General features: G+C 36.6%; 1 protein-coding gene across 1 annotated transcript in view; it reads left to right on the top strand.

The window, feature by feature from the left end:
* LOC137394930 (lipoxygenase homology domain-containing protein 1-like) overlaps positions 1-20,939 on the top strand; it is a 51,909-nt gene that overhangs the window by 14,106 nt on the left and 16,864 nt on the right. The window contains 21 exon segments of the mRNA XM_068081707.1: positions 419-576; positions 872-1,177; positions 2,362-2,481; positions 3,441-3,633; positions 4,144-4,304; positions 6,272-6,504; positions 6,756-6,892; positions 7,678-7,744; positions 7,814-7,959; positions 8,093-8,154; positions 8,209-8,244; positions 8,349-8,456; positions 10,705-10,882; positions 11,590-11,694; positions 15,176-15,287; positions 15,907-16,001; positions 16,065-16,105; positions 16,675-16,822; positions 17,416-17,549; positions 18,137-18,299; positions 20,626-20,780. Coding sequence (XP_067937808.1) covers positions 419-576; positions 872-1,177; positions 2,362-2,481; positions 3,441-3,633; positions 4,144-4,304; positions 6,272-6,504; positions 6,756-6,892; positions 7,678-7,744; positions 7,814-7,959; positions 8,093-8,154; positions 8,209-8,244; positions 8,349-8,456; positions 10,705-10,882; positions 11,590-11,694; positions 15,176-15,287; positions 15,907-16,001; positions 16,065-16,105; positions 16,675-16,822; positions 17,416-17,549; positions 18,137-18,299; positions 20,626-20,780 — 2,858 coding nt within the window.

Here is a 20,939-nt window from a genome sequence, read left to right as displayed (position 1 = left end):
TGGTCTTCGAAAGAAGACAATATACGTTTGACAAATTTCAAGCAAATTTTATAAATTTTCACATAAAAATAGAACAAATAAATCAGTTTCCCAAGCATTGTATTTATGATCATGAAATAAGAAAGATAGTAGACAAGAATCAGATACAAGACGACTCAATAGTCAATTGAATCAGATACAACACTACTCATTGGTCTATTGAATCAGATGCAACACTACTCATTGGTCAATTGAATCAGATACAACACTAATCGTTAGTTAATTGAATCAGATACAACACTACTCATTGGTCAATGTAATCAGATACAACACTACTCATTGGTCAATTTAATCAGATACAACACTAATCATTAGTCAATTGAATCAGATACAACACTACTCATTAGTCAATTGAATGAGCTCTCTTGTATAACTTTAGTGGTGAAGTATGTAGCTGAGGTTGCGACAGGCAGCAAAGCAGGAGCTGGTACTGATGCCAACGTTTTTCTCAATGTATTCAGTCAGCTCCTCGGAGACACTGGAGATCGATCGCTCGAATCTTCTTCCACCAACATGAACAAGTTTGAGAGAGGCAGGGTAAGTTGCCACAATGTTTTGTTTATAAATTACAAAACCAGTGACTGTCAAATATTATTATGTCTGCAAAAGGTGAGACAGATGTTTTTGTATATGCTAATTCTTCTTTGAGTTTTAGATATACTACTTTTAAAACAGTCATTTTTATGAGACTTAAAAAGATAATATGATATTTCTTGCAACCAAATATTCTACATGTTTTTAATATACATATTTGTAATTCTCAAACACATTCTAAATTACATATATTAATGTCTTCTTAATTTATTTTGTTAGACATATTATTTTATTCCAGACGGATATTTTCACATTCGAAGCTGTCACGTTAAAGAAACTATCCAAGATACGCATCGGGCATGATGGTAAGCATCCAGGTGCTGGCTGGTTTCTTGAGAAGGTGACTGTAAAGCAAGAAGGCACCGACAAATACACCCAGACATTTACATGCAACCGATGGCTGGCAGTTGATGAGGATGATGGCCTTATTGTGAGAGAGATAACTACCGGGGGCTCGCAACTCCTTTCCACTACTTCATACAATGTGGCTATAAAGACGGGTGATGTGAAAAATGCTGGCACCGATGCTAATGCCCATTTGAAGGTAGAGACTTTAGGCTTTTGATTTCTTGGGCCTAATAACTGTTTTAACTTGTCATTCATATATTTTGTGGACAAATTTATGGCGAGCTTTATATGCAGCCTGGGTAACACCTCCTGGCTGCACTCAAATAGGACTGTGTGTGTGTTCATGTGTGTATGTATGTGTATCTGGTCTGGTATGTTTCATCTGGTATGTTATATCTGCTGTGTTACATCTGGTGTGTTATATCTGGTGTGTTATATCTAGGATATAATGTACTAGATATAACATCATAGATATAACACACCAGATATAACACACCAGATGCAACACAGCAGATATAACACACCAAATATAACATACCAGATGTAACATACCAGACCAGATACACATACATACACACATGAACACACACACAGTCCTATTTGAGTGCAGCCAGGAGGTGTTACCCAGGCTATATACACTAATGTGTCTCTATTCTATTTACAGCTGGTAAATCATGACTTTACAGCTTGTGTTACATCATAACACATAAGATATAATGTACTAGATATAACATCTTATGTGTTATGTAGTGTTGTATATGGTGTGTTATATCTGATGTATTATACTTGGTATATTATATCTGGTGTGTTATATCTGATGTAGGCTATTATATCTGGTGTATTATATCTGGTGTGTTATATCTGATGTGTTGTATCTAGTGTGTTATGTCTGGTGTGTTATATCTGGTGTGCTTTATCTGGTGTGTTATATCTGATGTGTTGTATCTGATGTGTTATATCTGGTGTTTATATATGATGTGATATATCGGGTGTGTTATATCTGGTGTGCTATATCTGGTGTGTTATATCTGGTGTGCTATATCTGGTGTGCTATATCTGGTGTGTTATATCTGGTGTGCTATATCTGGTGTGCTATATTTGGGCTAGTAGCCATATTGGCTGCCTGATAATCAACTTCACCTATTTGTTTTAGCTGCGCTGTTTTAGCTGATCAAATTTGTGCAACAAACTAAACTTTTATTTTAAATAAAATCATTTTCTGCCAACTATTTTGTATTCAGAGAATCTACGAGGTAAAACTGCTGTTTGTAAAAACTTTTCCCTTACATTATTTTCATAATTGATATTATTACTGCTTTGATAAAGTTGAAATATTGCCTTCTGATTAGAGTACAAATATAACTATTTCGTGATGTTTAGATATTTGGTGAGAATGGTGACACAGGAGTGATGCAGCTCAGGAGTACAGAGAACACATCCAATAAGTTTGAGCAAGGCCGAGTCGATAAGTTCAGTCTACAGGCTACAGACATTGGCAAGGTACTGCAGATAACCCTCTTTCCTTACTCGCACTCTCCGCCGTATTGATGGATCGGCTGCCGGTAGCTCATCCTATAACGAAATCTCATCCTTTCTAGCATCCATGCAGAAGTTGTTTCATTATGTATATGCAATTTTGCACAATTCTATTTACAGTGTTCACAAATCAATAATAATTGTATTTTTAAGGTATAAGTCATAAGGCTTTTTGTTTATCAAGTTTCACAGCTGGGTACCTTTGATTTGACTAACACATCTAGACATTTTATCAAGTCCTTTTCTGACTGCGTATATAAGACTATTTGATAGATATGCCAGCCAGTTTATCTTAAGCTCTTCTCTCTAAAGCTCTCAATTTAAGCATTATAAAGATATCTTGGCCCGGGCTTAATCACAATGGCCTGTTGAAGCGCTAAATTAAATGTTGTTATTATTATCTGGGACAGAAAGCGTTAACAGTTTCTGAATGCAAAAGTTTACTATGTGGAGAGCTTGTTGCTAGTGCCGTCACTAGTAGTGTCACTAGTACTGTTGCTAGTGCCGTCGCTAGTACCGTCGCTAGTACCGTCGCTAGTACTGCCACTAGTACTGCCACTAGTACTGTGACTAGTCTAGTCGATAGTTGTGTCACTAGTACTGCCACTAATAAAGTCATTAGTACTGTCGCTAGTACTGTTACTAGTATTGTCGCTAGTACTGTGACTAGTCCTGTCGCTAGTACTGTCACTAGTACTGTTATTAGTACTGTTGCTAATAAGGACAGGAGCATGGTCACACGAGTTAGTTGCGCGGACTCATAGTACCACATGATGTTTATGAACAGCATTATTTTCCCTATCAGCTGGATGTTCTTTATAAGAGCAGTGATATCCTTCTTTCAATCCAATTGTGTTAACTTGTGCTATCATTGTAGGCATTGCTATATGCACTCATATCACTCACTTCAACTCTTGCTTTAGATAAAGAAAATAAGATTCGGGCATGATGGTTCAGGAATCGGCGCAGGCTGGTTTATTGATGACCTTGTCATAGATGTGCCTTCTCACGGAGAGAGCTATAGGTTTGCTATGCACCGATGGCTCGCTGAAGACGAGGAGGACGGTAAAACAGAGATTGAATTGGAGCCTACAGATATCACAGAAAAAACAAAATGTATGTAACTATGAGTCTTTATTTGACAGCGCTTACTGCCCTTGATGCTGAAGAAAAGAAGCATTTTAAAAAACATATTTGTGTTCAGATAGGAACACCGAGGCAAATGGCCTGGAAGCCTAATGTATTGTAATATTATATTATATAATATTATATTGAAACTTTCATTTTTCTGAATTAAGTGTTGTGGTTAGCTCCCTTTTTGCTGTATTCACTGAAAAGGCAAATAATTCAGATATTCGTATGAACAGTTTTCCAAGCGTATTCTAGATAAAGTGTGCCTGTGCATAGGTCAGCTCAGCGAATGAATAAAACCAAAATATTTTGGAGGTTGCTGCAACTACCAGCACTTCTGGAACTATCCATTGAAAAACTAGATAAAGAGACGATATGTGACGCCTTACAGGCTTATAACATGAACTGATAAGGCTTATAACATGAATCGTATAGGCATTTGATATGAAATTCTGGTATAGATTCCGGCTATTATCATTGGCATACCATATTTAGGCATACCATATGAGATTACGGTATGGACTGGAGATATGACCTCTGCTGGCACAGATGCCAATGTGTTCATTCAAATGTATGGAGAAGATGGGAAGACCGAGGAGTATAAACTGCGTAATAGGACAGACAATTTTGAGCGCGGTCAGGAGGACAAGTTCAAGGTACTACTGGGAAATACTTGCAAGAATAATAAGCAGGCATTGAGTGTAAAAACATGTGAACAGCAATATAGATGTCAAGTGTGAAAGTGTGTTGATAGCAACATTCGTGTCAAGTGTGAAAGTGTGTTGAGCACAGTGGCAATTTTTTTATCTATGTTCCTTTTTCGTAAAAATAGTATTTAAAAATTAATTTGCATGATTATTTTTAATATTTTAGAATCGCAATTTTTTGTTTTGCCGGGAGTATCTTGAATAGTATAGGTTCCGCATTTAGAGGAAAAAAGAGACAATTTCTAACCGACGTATCATTAAAATTATTTGAAACATGTATAAAAATGTACCTGAAGCTATATTTGAAGTTTTATTCTAACAATAATCAGCAAATACAAAATGATATGTATGTCAAAAAAAACGTTAACACTTCAACGCTATAGTCAATGTCATAACGATAAAGACTAACAGGAAACACGACTACTGGCGTCATTTTTTGGGACGTCCTTTTTTTCTGAGGGTTCTAATCGCGATAAAGTTTCACCAAATTTTATGTTGAAACATCTTGGCAGTCAGATCACCTAAAACAACAAATAAAATATCAAATGATAAAAAACTTCTCTACTTTGTAAAATAAAAATTTTAATTTTCAGTCAGTAACCCTTCGAGTTACTTAAAATTATAGTTTCAAATATTGAAATGAAAGTTTCAATTAGAACAGAATGGCTAATGGCTATGTATTACAACTAGTGACGTGATGAACAGAGACCTATATGATAGGGGTGGATTTGTAGGGTATTTGATAGCGCGCTGTAAGCTTCTGTTACTCCCTTAGTATGTGGTACACCAAGTTCAACTCTGTTGAATAGAAAGTCTATTAAATGTTGGTGAAATGAAATGAGTTGTATTTTTTTAGTAGTGAATTAAATGAGGTGCATTATGTAATGTTGCATTAAAACTTGGTATATTTATTGTATAGTAGTAAACTAAACAGGGGTGTGTTACAGGGTGGTGGTCAAGTAGGGGTGTATTTATTGTATAGTAGTGATCTGAACAGGAGTGTGTTACAGAGTGGTGGTTAAGTAGGGGTGTGTTTATTGTATAGTAGTAAACTGAACAGGGGTGTGTTACAGGGTGGTGGTCAAGTAGGGGTGAATTTATTGTATAGTAGTGATCTGAACAGGAGTGTGTTACAGAGTGGTGGTTAAGTAGGGGTGTGTTTATTGTATAGTAGTAAACTGAACAGGGGTGTATTGCAGAGCGGGGGTTAAGTAGGGGTGTGTTTACTGTATAAAGATGAGTTGCATAAGGGTGCATTACAAAGGATTGTTTAGCCACATTGATACTGTGACTCTTGGAGTGAACTATGCAGTAAGAGCATTGATATGCTAGGATAGTATGAGATCTCATGAAAAGTCTCTAGTATACAAGGCAATTTTCTAGATAAGTACAAATGATATATACACGTCTGTTGTATGCACAGAATTTAGAGCTCAGGTATCTTATAGCCACATCTGCGCTGCATTGAGTTTACGGTAAGCTGTACAAACTCGCTTAACACTTTTTACCTGTGTTCATGCTGCAGTTCTAACATATTCCTGTGACCATCCAGGTGAAGTTGAAACACAAATAGCTGCAAATGTTGGCATATTTATAAGTTGTAACTCCTTCAGCACCTACTTGTTACTTTATGTCAAACTCGAGTCTCTCATATATTTAATTAGCATTCCACTCACTCTACTATTTTATCACTACTGTGATGCATGCGTGTGACATCTGCACAGTACCCCGAGGAGTACCTGTAATTGTCCTCTCAATGTTCCATCCCGTCATACCAGTTTTCTCTTTGTTCTTCCTCTGAGTCGTTATCACTCTGTATTACTGATGATATTCAGTGGCGTTTTGGTATTTACAACTATTTGTTTATCCTTGAGTGAGAAAAATGATCAATTCAAAATAGTTGCTGCGTTTCTTAGATTGAAGCCAAGGACATCGGGCCACTCCAGAAAATACGTATTGGTCATGATGGCTATGGAAGGTTCGCCGGATGGTTTCTCGAGAAGCTGCTCATTCAAAGGCATCCTACCAGAAAATCTAAGCGACGAGCTGTTAAGAAGAATCTAAGAGCAAAATCTCCTGAGCTTCTCCGACGTGACTCTCGAGCTAGGAAAAAAGAACGAGGATCTAGCAGAGGCCCGTCTAGTGATGTGTAAGTGCTTTTTTAAGCCTTTGTTTTTACTGTCTACAAATTTGGAAAACTTGAAATTTGTCTAAATATCTCTTCCTTTAAAATTCTAGAAAGCTAGTTTACTTATTCATATACGATGGTCGGCACTTAGTAGTCAATTCACTTAGTGACTTGACTACGCGTTGTTAGGTGATAAGAAACCCTGCATCTCTGTGTATGCATATGTGAGTTCAGGTAATGATGTGTCAAGATAGAGTTGCTCAACCTTGTAGATATTCAGACGAGTCAGACTCGAGGAGACTTTTAGACTTTGACAGTGAAGATGAAATCATGACAGACAGGTCTCGGTCTCGTTCTGGCACTCCTATTGGCGATAGGACTAAAGGAAAGAAGACCCTTCAGAGAAAAGGTAAAATGAATTTCATGGAGAAGTTGATTTTTCCATGCATAAGTTCCTATATGTTTCTTGTAAATCTACTTTGGAGCAAGAGTTTTTTCACTAAACTTGTTTTAGAACTACTACAGATGATACAAAAAAATTAAAGAATATCTGATGAAAATAGCCCATATGGAGTTGTCTGTTCGTGTTTATGGTTGTGGATAGTTTCAATGACAATTATATTACTTACAGTGAGCAAGCTTGGCTGATTCGTCTGTTTTGGTACAATTTTAGCTGAAGAAAAATAAGTCTCATGAACTTGTATATAAAAAACGATAAAAAAATTCACAATGAACCTATTAAAATGTCAAGTCTGATACATGATTAAGAGCTCTATTGCGTTATCTAAGCTCATGCATGTATAATTTTATACCTAAAATGTGGGCTCTACAGCATTTTAAAAATGTTATGAAAATGATAGCTAAAATTTGTACTTCAAATCATTATTGCGGTATCACAAAAAATAAAAAAAACTGCAAGACCTCTTGGTATTTCTGCAGAGTGCTAGATGAAAAACGCAAACAAAGCAGAAGATAAGGTAAAGCAGAAGTTAGAGAGCAAGAGCGCAGACATGCAGTAAATGATGCATATCAGTGGCAAACTTTTACTTTAAATTGGTTTTGTGTGTCTGATAATAGCGAAGTACGTAGCAGTCTAACCTGGCAGGTCACTTCAAATATTCAAGAGCCTTGGCAGTGCGGGGAACATAGTGTATCATAGAACAAATTAAAAAGTAAGTGCTGGTTGTTTTGCAGGCTCCAAGGCTATGCTAACAAGGCGAGAAAGTAGCGAGTCTCTGGATCGAACCAAGGCTAGAAAGAAGTCTCTGTCACGCAAGTATGAGAGGTCTAATTCGGTCTTGCTAGCAGACGAGAAGCTACCTCGGGAAAGTGACGAAGTGGTAGAGGAGCTCGTCACTGAGGACTATTGGTTCATTTGCAAACGCTGGCTCGCTCGCAGCGAAGATGATGGGAAGATTGTTAGAGAGCTCATTGCTACTGATGAGTCAGGCAAACCTCTGGTAGGCGGCTTGCAAGGTAAGAACATATAGAATACAGTTGAGACCACAATCCTTGAGGTTAATCAATCGCTGTAAGCCCAGCCTTCATGATACCACGATATCTAATAGTATCTATAGCATGCGGAAGTAATGGTAAAGTCTGCTTTTAGAGGTCAACTACGTAGTGAAGGTGATGACAGGCGATGTCTGGGGCGCTGGTACTGATGCTAATGTTTTCATCACAATGACTGGCGAGAAGGGAGACAGCGGAGAAAGGCAGCTTCAGGACTCCAACAATGTCAACAAGTTTGAGCGCAAAACGGTAGGAATAAGACCATCATTCAGCATGTGGCATCATGCGGCAGCACGTGGCGGCATCCGAAAGATTATAGAGTGGGCTAAGTATTCTTTTGTTTGTTTTTTTAGGAAGATGTCTTTAAAGTGACAGCCGTCAACTTGGGACCGCTGAAAAAATTAAAGATCTGGCATGACAATAAAGGCGGTGGAGGTGCTTGGTTTCTGGATTATGTTCAAGTATGAACTATCGTTTTTCTGTATTTGTTTTAGATACAATTGACCAGTTTTTTAAAACCATTTGGAGTTGATTAATAAATGTCGCTACTGGTGCTTACATAGAAATATTACTAGTACTATTATTATTACTAGTACTATTATTATTACTAGTGCTATTATTATTACTAGTACTATTATTATTACTAGTACTATTATTATTACTAGTACTACTATTATTACTAGTACTATTATTATTACTAGTACTATTATTATTACTAGCACTATTATTATTACTAGTACTATTATTATTACTAGTACTATTATTATTACTAGTACTATTATTATTACTAGTACTACTATTATTACTAGTACTATTATTATTACTATTACTATTATTATTACTAGTACTATTATTATTACTAGTACTACTATTATTACTAGTACTATTATTATTACTAGTACTATTATTATTACTAGCACTATTATTATTACTAGTACTATTATTATTACTAGTACTACTATTATTACTAGTACTATTATTATTACTAGTACTATTATTATTACTATTACTATTATTATTACTAGTACTATTATTATTACTAGTACTACTATTATTACTAGTACTATTATTATTACTAGTACTATTATTATTACTAGTACTACTATTATTACTAGCACTATTATTATTACTAGTACTATTATTATTACTAGTACTACTATTATTACTAGTACTATTATTATTACTAGCACTATTATTATTACTAGTACTACTATTATTACTAGTACTATTATTATTACTAGTACTATTATTATTACTAGTACTATTATTATTACTAGCACTATTATTATTACTAGTACTATTATTATTACTAGTACTATTATTATTACTAGTACTATTATTATTACTAGTACTACTATTATTACTAGTACTATTATTATTACTAGCACTATTATTATTACTAGTACTACTATTATTACTAGTACTATTATTATTACTAGTACTATTATTATTACTAGTACTATTATTATTACTAGCACTATTATTATTACTAGTACTATTATTATTACTAGTACTATTATTATTACTAGTACTACTATTATTACTAGTACTATTATTATTACTAGTACTATTATTATTACTAGTACTACTATTATTACTAGCACTATTATTATTACTAGTACTATTATTATTACTAGTGCTACTATTATTACTAGTGCTATTATTATTACTAGTACTACTATTATTACTAGTACTATTATTATTACTAGCACTATTATTATTACTAGTACTATTATTATTACTAGTACTATTATTATTACTAGTACTATTATTATTACTAGCACTATTATTATTACTAGTACTATTATTATTCAAAATTTTAAGCCTCAGGCTCAATAGGTGATAGTCTTCTTTTCTGCAGCCGGTTGATTTTTAGTTTCTAAGGTGAGCCACATGAGACCAATCGTAACACAGCTTGATCTAAATGTATATATATATAAATCTCAGTGTTTGTCTGTCTTTCTGTCTGTCATTCGTATGTCCAGTTATAGCGATAAACTTTTAGGTACAAAAAATCTGCTTTGCAGAGGCTTTGAATTCAGAACCTTTAGGTCTGCTGACAGACGAGCCAACCCATTAAGCTATGTGTCCAACTAACCATCTGAAATTAATAACAGCGCACATATTAATTACATTAAAACAGGCAGGTTGAAGTGCTTAGGAAAATACTCTCGGTTATTAACTAGCACGCCTGATCATTGCATGTAACATAACGTCACAAGCTGGCTTCAGATGTAGGACACGGCTCTTATTAAGTTATGCGAGGAATCTTATTGTGTGATGCGTTAATCCATAATTATTGAACTAATTAGTGATGCGTTAATCTTATTAAAATCTGTGTGTGCGCACATGCACACACAGATTTTAATAAGCGTGAGTGTGACAACTCTTTGTATCTGATAGGCAAATTTTATCGTTTTTGTCACACTCATCTTAGTGTTTGTCCTAAGGGGATAAATAAAATTTCAGTTCAGTTGACAGATTTTCAATTACCCTAAACAAAAAATTTGGCAAATCTCTGTATCTTCTGTGAGCGATCCATTGCTAATAAAGTGCACCAGCGTGCTTATCACAATTGTGTATGTAATTTTGAACCTACTATTACCAAACTGATTATAACATCTAGTAGTCTAGCTCATTTTCCTGGACCAAAACACTCTTGTTGCTAGCTGGCCCGTGTCCCTGATGTACCTTTTTAATTTAATTTAGGTTGAAGACACTCTCGCTAAGCAAACGTATTTCTTTCCCTGCCAACGATGGTTGGCCACTGATGAAGATGACGGGCAAATCATGCGAACTTTGGTACCCGTTGATCCGAGTCTAAAGGCCAGGTTTGGCAGCAAAGGAGCTAAAGCAATCAGAGACGAAGTTGCTTTGGAAACTAAAGGTACTTGTGATTACATTTCAACCTCACTAGTCCGTACTTACTTTCAGTCTTCCTAATGAAAACAAACAGCCCATAAATGAGTTTAGCCAACTTATCCTTTTGCTCATCTCATATGCTAATGTCATGAGGATTTCATTGTCCTTACCTCACACCTAGTTTAGTGAATCGTTTAATATTTCAACCAATAGCAATTAGTACAATTACAGTGTAATGTTAGCGAGCATATTTTTATTATTTGAAAAAGCTTATATTTGTGTGTCTGATTGTTTTTTAAGTCTATAGTATAGCATGAAGTTGTTTTAAAATTTCCACAATGAATGTTAGAATAATAACTAGTCATTCTGTTTGTCGTTGGAAAATATAAGGTTATATGTGACTGCTGAAGTCGTAGACTTCAGACTCATTATGATTATAATTTTAAAGAAGATAGTTCTATGATGATAATACGCTCTGAAGGTAACAGGTTGCGCATACCCTGGTCCTAACTTAGCGAACATTTTTGAAAGATTTTAAAAACCTTTTGATATTGTTCAGATTAATTATTATAACCATGTAATTTTTAGTTAAATCACTGATTTCAGCAAACTAATTGAGTTCAGATTTGAACTCCTCAAGACGCAGGTGTTTACAAATAATTTGAAAAGTACTTTGGCCCAACTCTATCTTTGAAAAATGACAACTAATAATTGTTAAAACTTTTGTGGCAGCCGCACTTCAGACCTACCATATCTATGTGGTGACTGGAGACAAGATGGGATCAGGTACAGATGCCAATGTCTATATCTACCTTTTTGGAGAAGATGACGACACAGGTGAGAACCGTTTAGTGTTGGTTTAGGTTCTTGGACACTGTAGTTTTTCTATACAATCTCTATATGTTCTCCCAAAACGCTCCTCTCTGGTCTAAAACTGAATCCTGTGTTTTACGCTGCATTGCCTCTGTTGAATCACACAAGGAGTGAGACCACTAGACTCTATGCAGAACATCACTAGCTCTTCAGACAACTGCATCACCATTTGCTCAAATTGGGCATTGCTAGAAACACTTGCTATGGACTCGAACAAGTGTTTTTGGTCTCCATTTTTGCTTTTTGCTCATTTTGGCATTCAAGATTTACTTTTCAGAAATTCCCAACTAGTTAGCATGACCTGTTTTGCTGGCTCCTCCATTTTGCACAGCAACATTAAAATATTATCTTGTTCATTCTTAACACATCTTTGAACGCTTTAAAAAATTTTTGTGTGATGTTCATAAGATGAATGTAACAACTACCTTATTCTGAGAGCACTATCACAACTACCTTATTCTGAGAGCACTATCACAACTACCTTATTATGAGAGCACTATCACAACTACCTTATTCTGAGAGCACTATCACAACTACCTTATTCTGAGAGCACTATCACAACTACCTTATTCTGAGAGTACTATCACAACTACCTCATCCTGAGAGCACTATCACAACTACCTTATTCTGAGAGCACTATCACAACTACCTTATTCTGAGAGCACTATCACAACTGCCTTATTATGAGAGCACTATCATAACTACCTTATTCTGAGAGCACTATCACAACTACCTTATTCTGAGAGCATTATCACAACTACCTTATTCTGAGAGCACTATCATAACTACCTTATTCTAAGAACACTATCACAACTACCTTATTCTAAGAGCACTATCACAACTACCTTATTCTAAGAGCACTATCATAACTACCTTATTCTGAAAGCACTATCACATGTGGAGTTAGTTGAATGTTTGCTGTACTGTTTTTGTCTCAAACACATTGAGCCCTGTTTGAAACCCTATGACAAGGTTTGCTCTCTGTAATTTATATATATTAATCTCAATGTTTGTTTGTCATTCGTCTGTCCAGTTATAGCAATAAACTTTAAACAATAAAAAATCACCTTCGTAGTGGATTTGAACTCACGACATTCATATCGCAAGTTTACTAAAAAGAGCGTTTAACCACAAGGCTAAGCTGTCTTATCATTCCCATTGCTCTTGCCATATACTGTATATCCTTTCGCAAATGTGCTCTTTTAATTATTAGTTGATACTACTTTGTTGCAGTTGTTGTTTTTGTAAAATATTTGTAAAAGCTAATGTTTTTACTCGCACCAATTTTTTAAATTTGTAGTTTTCAAATGTGCCGATTCAATTTCAAATGTGTCGGTTCACTCCTATTTACGGTTTCGGTAAATCTGTAAAAGCAGCTAAATACTTCTCATGTGGACAAATATATTATCTGTAGTAGGAATTGCTTCTACATTCTCGCTCTATTCGGTCAGTCTCAGTATCAGACAAAGAAAGTTTATTTTTTAATTTATTTGAGCTGTACCAAAACACTTTTTTCATGATATGAAGTTTAAAAGAATAAGTTTTCTGCGCTACTTTTTTATTACCCACTCATAAACTCTGAATACAGCGAGCTTCTGCTGCAACATTAACATTTTTTATACACAATTTTCACGGGCATTCATTTAGTTTCATCATAAAACTTCCTGATATTACATTGCACTAGCTCATACTGTCATCCTCAAACCATCGCAATTAGCCGATTGGATCTCAGCTACCGGAACTCACATTGTATTTTTACTTCATCATAGTTTTTACCAACACATTTTACTGCTTGCCTTTCTTGTAAGTTCAGTGTTAGGTACTATGAGTTAGTTCCCAGTAATATTTAATCGTAATATTGCATGTGATCTAGATGTTCACATATTCATGCATGAGTTCATTATGTTAAACCTACTGCAGATGTGCACCATATTTGCAATGCTTCACGCTATTGGTTTAACAATTTTGACTGATTACTGCCTGCTGCGCACACAAGCAGATGTCTACTGGTTGCGTATCCAGTATAGAAATAACCAAGGTATAGTTATTGTTGTCTGTAGACCTTTATATCATCAGAAGTTGCCTCTCCACAGTGCGAGTTCGCACTCTTTGACATCTGCTATTGTATGTTAGTTTTGTCTTCCATAGATTGAGCATGTCCCTCTTCTTCCTAACCATTCCTTACTACAGGTTCACTTACTAACTCTCCTTTGTGGGCTGGAGACTGAGCCTGTGAGACTGAGCCTGTGAGACTGAGCCTGTGAGACTGAGCCTGTGAGACTGAGCCTGTGAGACTGAGCCTGTGAGACTGAGCCTGTGAGACTGAGCCTGTGAGACTGAGCCTGTGAGACTGAGCCTGTGAGACTGAGCCTGTGAGACTGAGCCTGTGAGACTGAGCCTGTGAGACTGAGCCTGTGAGACTGAGCATGTGAGACTGAGCCTGTGAGACTGAGCCTGTGAGACTGAGCCTGTGAGACTGAGCCTGTGAGACTGAGCCTGTGAGACTGAGCCTGTGAGACTGAGCCTGTGAGACTGAGCCTGTGAGACTGAGCCTGTGAGACTGAGCCTGTGAGACTGAGCCTGTGAGACTGAGCCTGTGAGACTGAGCCTGTGAGACTGAGCCTGTGAGACTGAGCCTGTGGAGACTGAGCCTGTGAGACTGAGCCTGTGAGACTGAGCCTGTGAGACTGAGCCTGTGAGACTGAGCCTGTGAGACTGAGCCTGTGAGACTGAGCCTGTGAGACTGAGCCTGTGAGACTGAGCCTGTGAGACTGAGCCTGTGAGACTGAGCCTGTGAGACTGAGCCTGTGAGACTGAGCCTGTGAGAATTCTATCCATGAATTATTGAATTGATAATTGATTTGCTGTTAGAATTGAATCATGAGAATCGCTCATGAGTTTGTGGCTAATTCGCTCAGATATATAAGCGCATAAACACTTGGTAAACCAGATGTCAGACTGTTTCATGAGGTGCCAGCCAGTTATATATAATGTTCATAAGGTGCCAGCCAGTTGATATTGAATTGTATCAATTATCTGCCATGGTAAACCAGATCTCAGACTGTTTCATGAGGTGCCAGCCAGTTATATATAATGTTCATAAGGTGCCAGCCAGTTGATATTGAATTGTATCAATTATCTGCCATGGTAAACCAGATCTCAGACTGTTTCATGAGGTGCCAGCCAGTTACATCTACTTGTTATCATCTCATCGAATAAGCAGCTATAAAAATTACACAAAAGATGTAAAATACATCAGAGCATCTTCTGATCACATCCATTGAAGCATAGTTGTATCTATGCTTGAACCCATATGCTGGAATACATCTATGAATCGTATATTTGTATTCTAGCTGCGCCTCTTAGAATCCTATTGCTATGCGCATACAGTTGGTAGTGAAGGGTGTAATCACTCAAAAAAGTAATTAGGTAAATTATATTTCAGGCAAATGTCTCCTCAAGGCTACAGTTGACAACAAACGTGACAAGTTTGAAAGTGGCCAAACAGATGAGTTTGTAATTGAGACAGCAGACATCGGTGAACTCAAAAAGATCAGGTACAAGCCTAACCTAGATTCCTTTATTTTTACTTGTATAAAGCTTGAAGTTGATAAGATTGGAACTTTTTGTTTAATCTGATGAAAAAAAACTGCACTACCCTTTATTCTAGATCTATGTTTATCTCAGATTAGTGCTGAGAGCCCTAGATACAGGAATTGTATATTAATTACTCAGACATCTCTGTGTTGGAGCTCCTGGTTGCTTGACTCTAATCCCTAAACTTTTTTGGGTAAGATTACAATCACTTGAGAATTGTTTCTCTTGACAGATAGTAAGAATCTGATTTCAGCGTTCGATTGTATTTTTTTCCTAGTGCATGGATCTTATTATTTATTTGAACATGAGTCTACATCGGGTGAACATCAAGTAAATATTAGATGTCAGAGTTGTTCAATTAGGTATTGAATTGTATCAATTATCTGCCATGTTTCATACAATATATTTAACTTGTCTTTTATAAAAGAGTTGTCTGGCTGTTGAGTCTGTGGCTAGCAGGTTAATACTAAGCAGTTATGAAAATAATAACTATAACCTGCAGTTTGCTTAGGGCTCAGCAGGTATGATTACTAGCAAGAAAAGCTGTCACTCTACAGTCCTATGTACATGCTGTTCTAGAATTGGCCATGACAATGCGGGTTTGGGAGGCTCATGGTTTCTAGACAGAGTTGAAGTGGACTGTCCATCTCTCGGTAAGAAATGGTTGTTTCCTTGTAAGCGTTGGCTTGCTAAGAAGAAGGATGACGGGGCCCTAGAAAGAGAGTTGTACCCAGAAGAGCTCGACACCATAGAATATAATCCTTCCATTAGATATGAGGTGAGGGGCTAGAAATCGCTCATCTATTGCTGCAGGATAGCCCTATATGTTATAAAAATTTGCTAAGTGTACAGACTTTGACTGGATATACAGGCTCTGACTGTACACTCAGGCTTTAACTGTATGTGCAGGCTTTGATTGTATATATAGTATTTGACTGTACACTCAGGCTTTGACTGTATGTGCAGGCTTTAACTGTATGCGCAGGCTTTGACTGTATGTGCAGGCTTTGACTGTATGTGCAGGCGTTGGCTGTATGTGCAGGCTATTTTATTACAATTCTTTAAGCTCGTGAAACTGGCAACATGGTTGTAGAAAATTTTGCTTTTTTTATATCTAAAAATATTATTGGATTTGTTAGTTCAACTGGTTAATATAGTGAGTCTTGTTATAGTCTTTGTAAGCTTGTTTTTATTATGAACTCCAAGTTGTAAGTAAAACACATAAAAATCATCCTAGGAATATATTCGTATGTTACCAAAAGCAAGTCTTTGTTTACCTCCTAACAAAATCAAGTGATATGGTTTATCCTTTAAGAAACATTGATGTAAAACACTGGTGTTTTCTAGGTGAAAGTTATGACCACTAATCGCTCAGGCGCTGATACAAATGCTGACGTCTATATACAACTATATGGGAAAGAAATCTGCACTGAAAAGAAGTTCCTTTGCTCTAGTAAATCGGAGAGACGGAAGCACTTCAACAAAGGCAGCACAGGTGAACCTCCTTTTTTTGCTCGGTCTTATTCTAAGTTTGCAGGTAGGATAAACATTTTTCCGTAATCTTAGCCTTGAACTTAGTCTAAGCCTTATCCTTAACCTAAGCCCAACCTGAACATCAACCTTACCCTAAGCCTTAGCATCAACCATAACTTCAAATCTGCGACCTTCGTCTTTACCTCTGCCTCATCATTGACCTCAACCTTGACCCTCATTCCTCAGCCTGAGCGTCAACCTTAACTGCAAGCTTGGCCTCTACCTTAGCATCAAGCTTACCTTGACCTTAGCCTCAACCTTGGTCTCTACCACACTTGTGCAAATTTTGTCTTTAGCAACAAAGAAGATTTTATCCAACAATTTGAACTTCTAGTGAACATTGCTTCTGAGCTGAATTGTTTCTATATATATAATAGCAAATAACACAAGACCACATGTACTGTTTACAGTTGAACTATAAATACACCATCATTATTCATTCAATGGATGAAATACTTCACTGAATATTGACTCTGTTGAATATTGAATCTGCTTTCCTCATACCTAGAAAATTGCTAGTAGATCAACTCTAATTCCAAGATGTCCTCATTGTAGACATATTTGTTGTTGAACTCGAAGATGTCGGAGACACTATTGAGAAAATTCGGATTGGACATGATGGCAGTGGTTTTGGAGATGGCTGGCACTTGGCTGGCGTGTATGTCAGGAAGCTGCACGAAAGTGGCAAAGTAAGACTCGCTATGATTACTCTGATTTATCGCATAACTAATATCCCCAACAATTACTTGGCACAATTTAGACCTCTAATAGTTACCTAGTAACTACCTTGTACCATTTTATTTTACTTTTTCTTATGTGGACTCTAAATGCCACCATATCTAAAATTAGAAACTGTCTTTTTTTCCGGGTTTGCTGGTCTTGTTGTCTAAATATCATAGAAAGCTTATGCGCTACCTTAGTAACTCCAGACCTTACCATTTGGAGTGACTTGTTCCCGCTAAACAGGAACACAGTAAAGGTGGATTAAAAGCATGCATTAAGAGACTTTTCTTGGCGCATGTGCAATCATTCCTTTTGTTTAGTCCTTTTATATAAGTTAGATTGAAAAACTGGATAGTTTAAATGTATCACCTGTTCATATTGGAAATCAACTGGATGTTTAGATTTTACGATGCAGTGTTTCCATTGGCTAACATACTTATAGCTATGATTATCTGTGGGCTTTTGATTTGGAAAAATCGATATATTGCAAATAAATTTGTATAAAATATTTGGTTTATAACGAGTTTTCTGAAATGGTTGCGCTATATGGCAGGGCTCTATAACATACTCCTTCCCATGCGATCGCTGGCTCGCCCGTGATGAAGAAGATGGGGCACTTGAAAGAGAGCTCGTAGCCGGTAAGGTTACTGAGGAGCTTGTCGGCAAGGATGGACAGACTAAAAAGAAAGAGAAACGAATGAAAGGGCAGCTTGTGTGTAAGTTACAGAAAGTTATGATTAGTTTGCTGCCTAGAGACTGTTGTTTAAGTAGATTGAAGTTAAAGCCAGTTCTGTCTTCGCTATAATATTGCTTGATGAATGTGTTAGCTCCAGAAGTGTGAGTCTTTATTGTTAGGAGATGCATTCATGTTTATTTATATATTAGTACTAGTGCTCTGGCAGCTCGGTGCTCCGTGAGAGACTGTCCTTTGCAATTAGTATCTGCTCAATTATTACAACACTTAGCTAAGTGATTGATTGGTACAGTTGTTAGGGTGTCTATGCCATCTTGAAAGTTACAAGTTCAAATCCTGTAGATGCATTCTTTTTTCCAAACGTTGCTTTGCGCATATGGTTATAGTAAAGATTTGAACATTATAACAACATTTCAACATTTTTTAGAATCTATACTATTATTGGTTTTTGTCTGTCCGTCTGACCGTTTGCTTTTCTGTTACAAAACAATATTTATTTTCTGATTAATACGATTTCCCTTTGAAGCTTCAGAAGGTAGCTGATTAAATCAGTTGGTTAGAGAAAGTTTAATAAGCTGAAGGTCAAGGGTTTAAGACCTATATGGGCCTGCATGTTAGTCAACTCAGTAATTGCTTGGACAGAATTTTGTGATTGCGAGAAAGTTGCACACTTCAAACAACTGCTATTGTAACATAAAATTAAAAGGCTTTGACATCTGTACTCCACTTTAGTTTGTGACAATTTAATGAGACTTCCAGGTGCTCTGCTGTTCTTTGCTTATCTGAGCTCCTTATACCTGTATATGCAATAATCTCCGCTCCGCCAAACTCGGCTAGTCGTGTGTACTGTGACTCGGCTTCTATAATATACCTAAGCTATAATTTGTCTGGCTTTCGCCGAGATGGGTATAAACTTGATAGCCGAGATGGTCTCAGCCGTCTCAGACTTTGGTCATGTTACTAGAGCTGGGCTATAGCTGTGCATGTACTCAATTGACTCACTCGGCTGATCGTGCAAGTTGACCTCTTTTTGACCTCTTCACAGGAACACTGGTGCAAGTAGTCTGCTGGCCTTTGCCACAGAATCATTCGTTACAAGATTTTATAAGATTAAGTAAATAACACTGACATGACAGTCAGTCATAATCTAGCTCTCTAGTTGTTTGTACGCTCTTTAGTTGTTAGTACACTCTCTAGTTGTTAGTACGCTCTGTAGTTGTTAGTACGCTCTCTAGTCGTTAGTACGCTCTCTAGTCGTTAGTACGCTCTCTAGTCGTTAGTACGCTCTCTAGTCGTTAGTACGCTCTCTAGTCGTTAGTACGCTCTCTAGTCGTTAGTACGCTCTCTAGTCGTTAGTACGCTCTCTAGTCGTTAGTACGCTCGCTAGTCGTTAGTACGCTCGCTAGTCGTTAGTACGCTCTTTAGTCGTTAGTACGCTCTCTAGTCGTTAGTACGCTCTCTAGTCGTTAGTACGCTCTCTAGTCGTTAGTACGCTCTCTAGTCGTTAGTACGCTCTCTAGTCGTTAGTACGCTCTCTAGTCGTTAGTACGCTCTCTAGTTGTTAGTAGACTCTCTAGTTGTTAGTACATTCCCTAGTTGTTAGTACACTCTCTAGTTGTTAGTAGACTCTTTAGCTGTTAGTACACTCTCTAGTTGTTAGTACGCTCTCTAGTTGTTAGTACACTATCTAGTTGTTAGTAAACTCTCTAGTTGTTAGTACACTCTCTAGTTGTTAGTACACTATCGTTGCTGTTATAAATGTACCTCCAATTTTATAATGGTCTGATCTATTATAGAGTTTTTAAGGTTTCAGAAACTGCCAGAAGTACACTGATATGTTACACTGATATACACTGTACATATGTTATTATAAAATAAATTTGTAGAAATAATTTATTTAGTATTTGAATGAATAAAATAGCTGCTGTCAATTTGAAGGGCTATTTGTCTCTCTAAATGTTGAAGCAATGATGAAATGCTAGAAACTTATAAAAATATAAAATTTACGAGGTCACTTAAAAGGTCAGCAAGTATTTTCAGAATTGTTTGTTTATCACAGTAAAGCGCATTTGGAAGATAACCGGGACTCTCTCCCACCTGATCATAAACTTTTACCTTAGTTCCACCACCAGCAAATTGTCAAAGTTTCACCTTCTGATACCATGAATATGACATCTATATGCTATGATACAAATACAATAGCTAGCTAGGCTATAGAGCCTGAGTATATTAGTCTGCCATGTAATTTGTACATCTTATCAGCACCACTACAAGTTTAGTGAGAAATTAACAACTACTCGTTATTTGAGTTTGTTCAGATGTAACAAAGTGATATTTATTGCTTTTAGCCAAAAAGTATACAGTAAATGTGTTCACCGGAGATGTGACAGGTGCCGGCACTGATGCTAATGTTTACATGACTCTTTTTGGAGACAAAGGAGACTCTGGAGAGAGAAAATTACACAAAAGTGACACTTACACGGATAAGTTCGAGAGAAATCATGTAAGATATTAACAGTCTTATATAGACATCAAGGTGGACTCAAATTTGCGGACGTGCAGATTTCTTATCTTGGTTATATAGTGTCATTACTTTGATTAGATATAGCAGGTGCTTGTAGGTGCTTGTTGCTTTGCCAGTTGGCATTATTATATTAATATT

This window comes from Watersipora subatra, chromosome 4 (assembly GCF_963576615.1).
Source record: "Watersipora subatra chromosome 4, tzWatSuba1.1, whole genome shotgun sequence".
NCBI classification, from domain to species: Eukaryota; Metazoa; Bryozoa; class Gymnolaemata; order Cheilostomatida; family Watersiporidae; genus Watersipora; species Watersipora subatra.
Note: the sequence above shows the minus strand (reverse complement) of the source record. Positions and strands in the feature narration are given on the sequence as shown.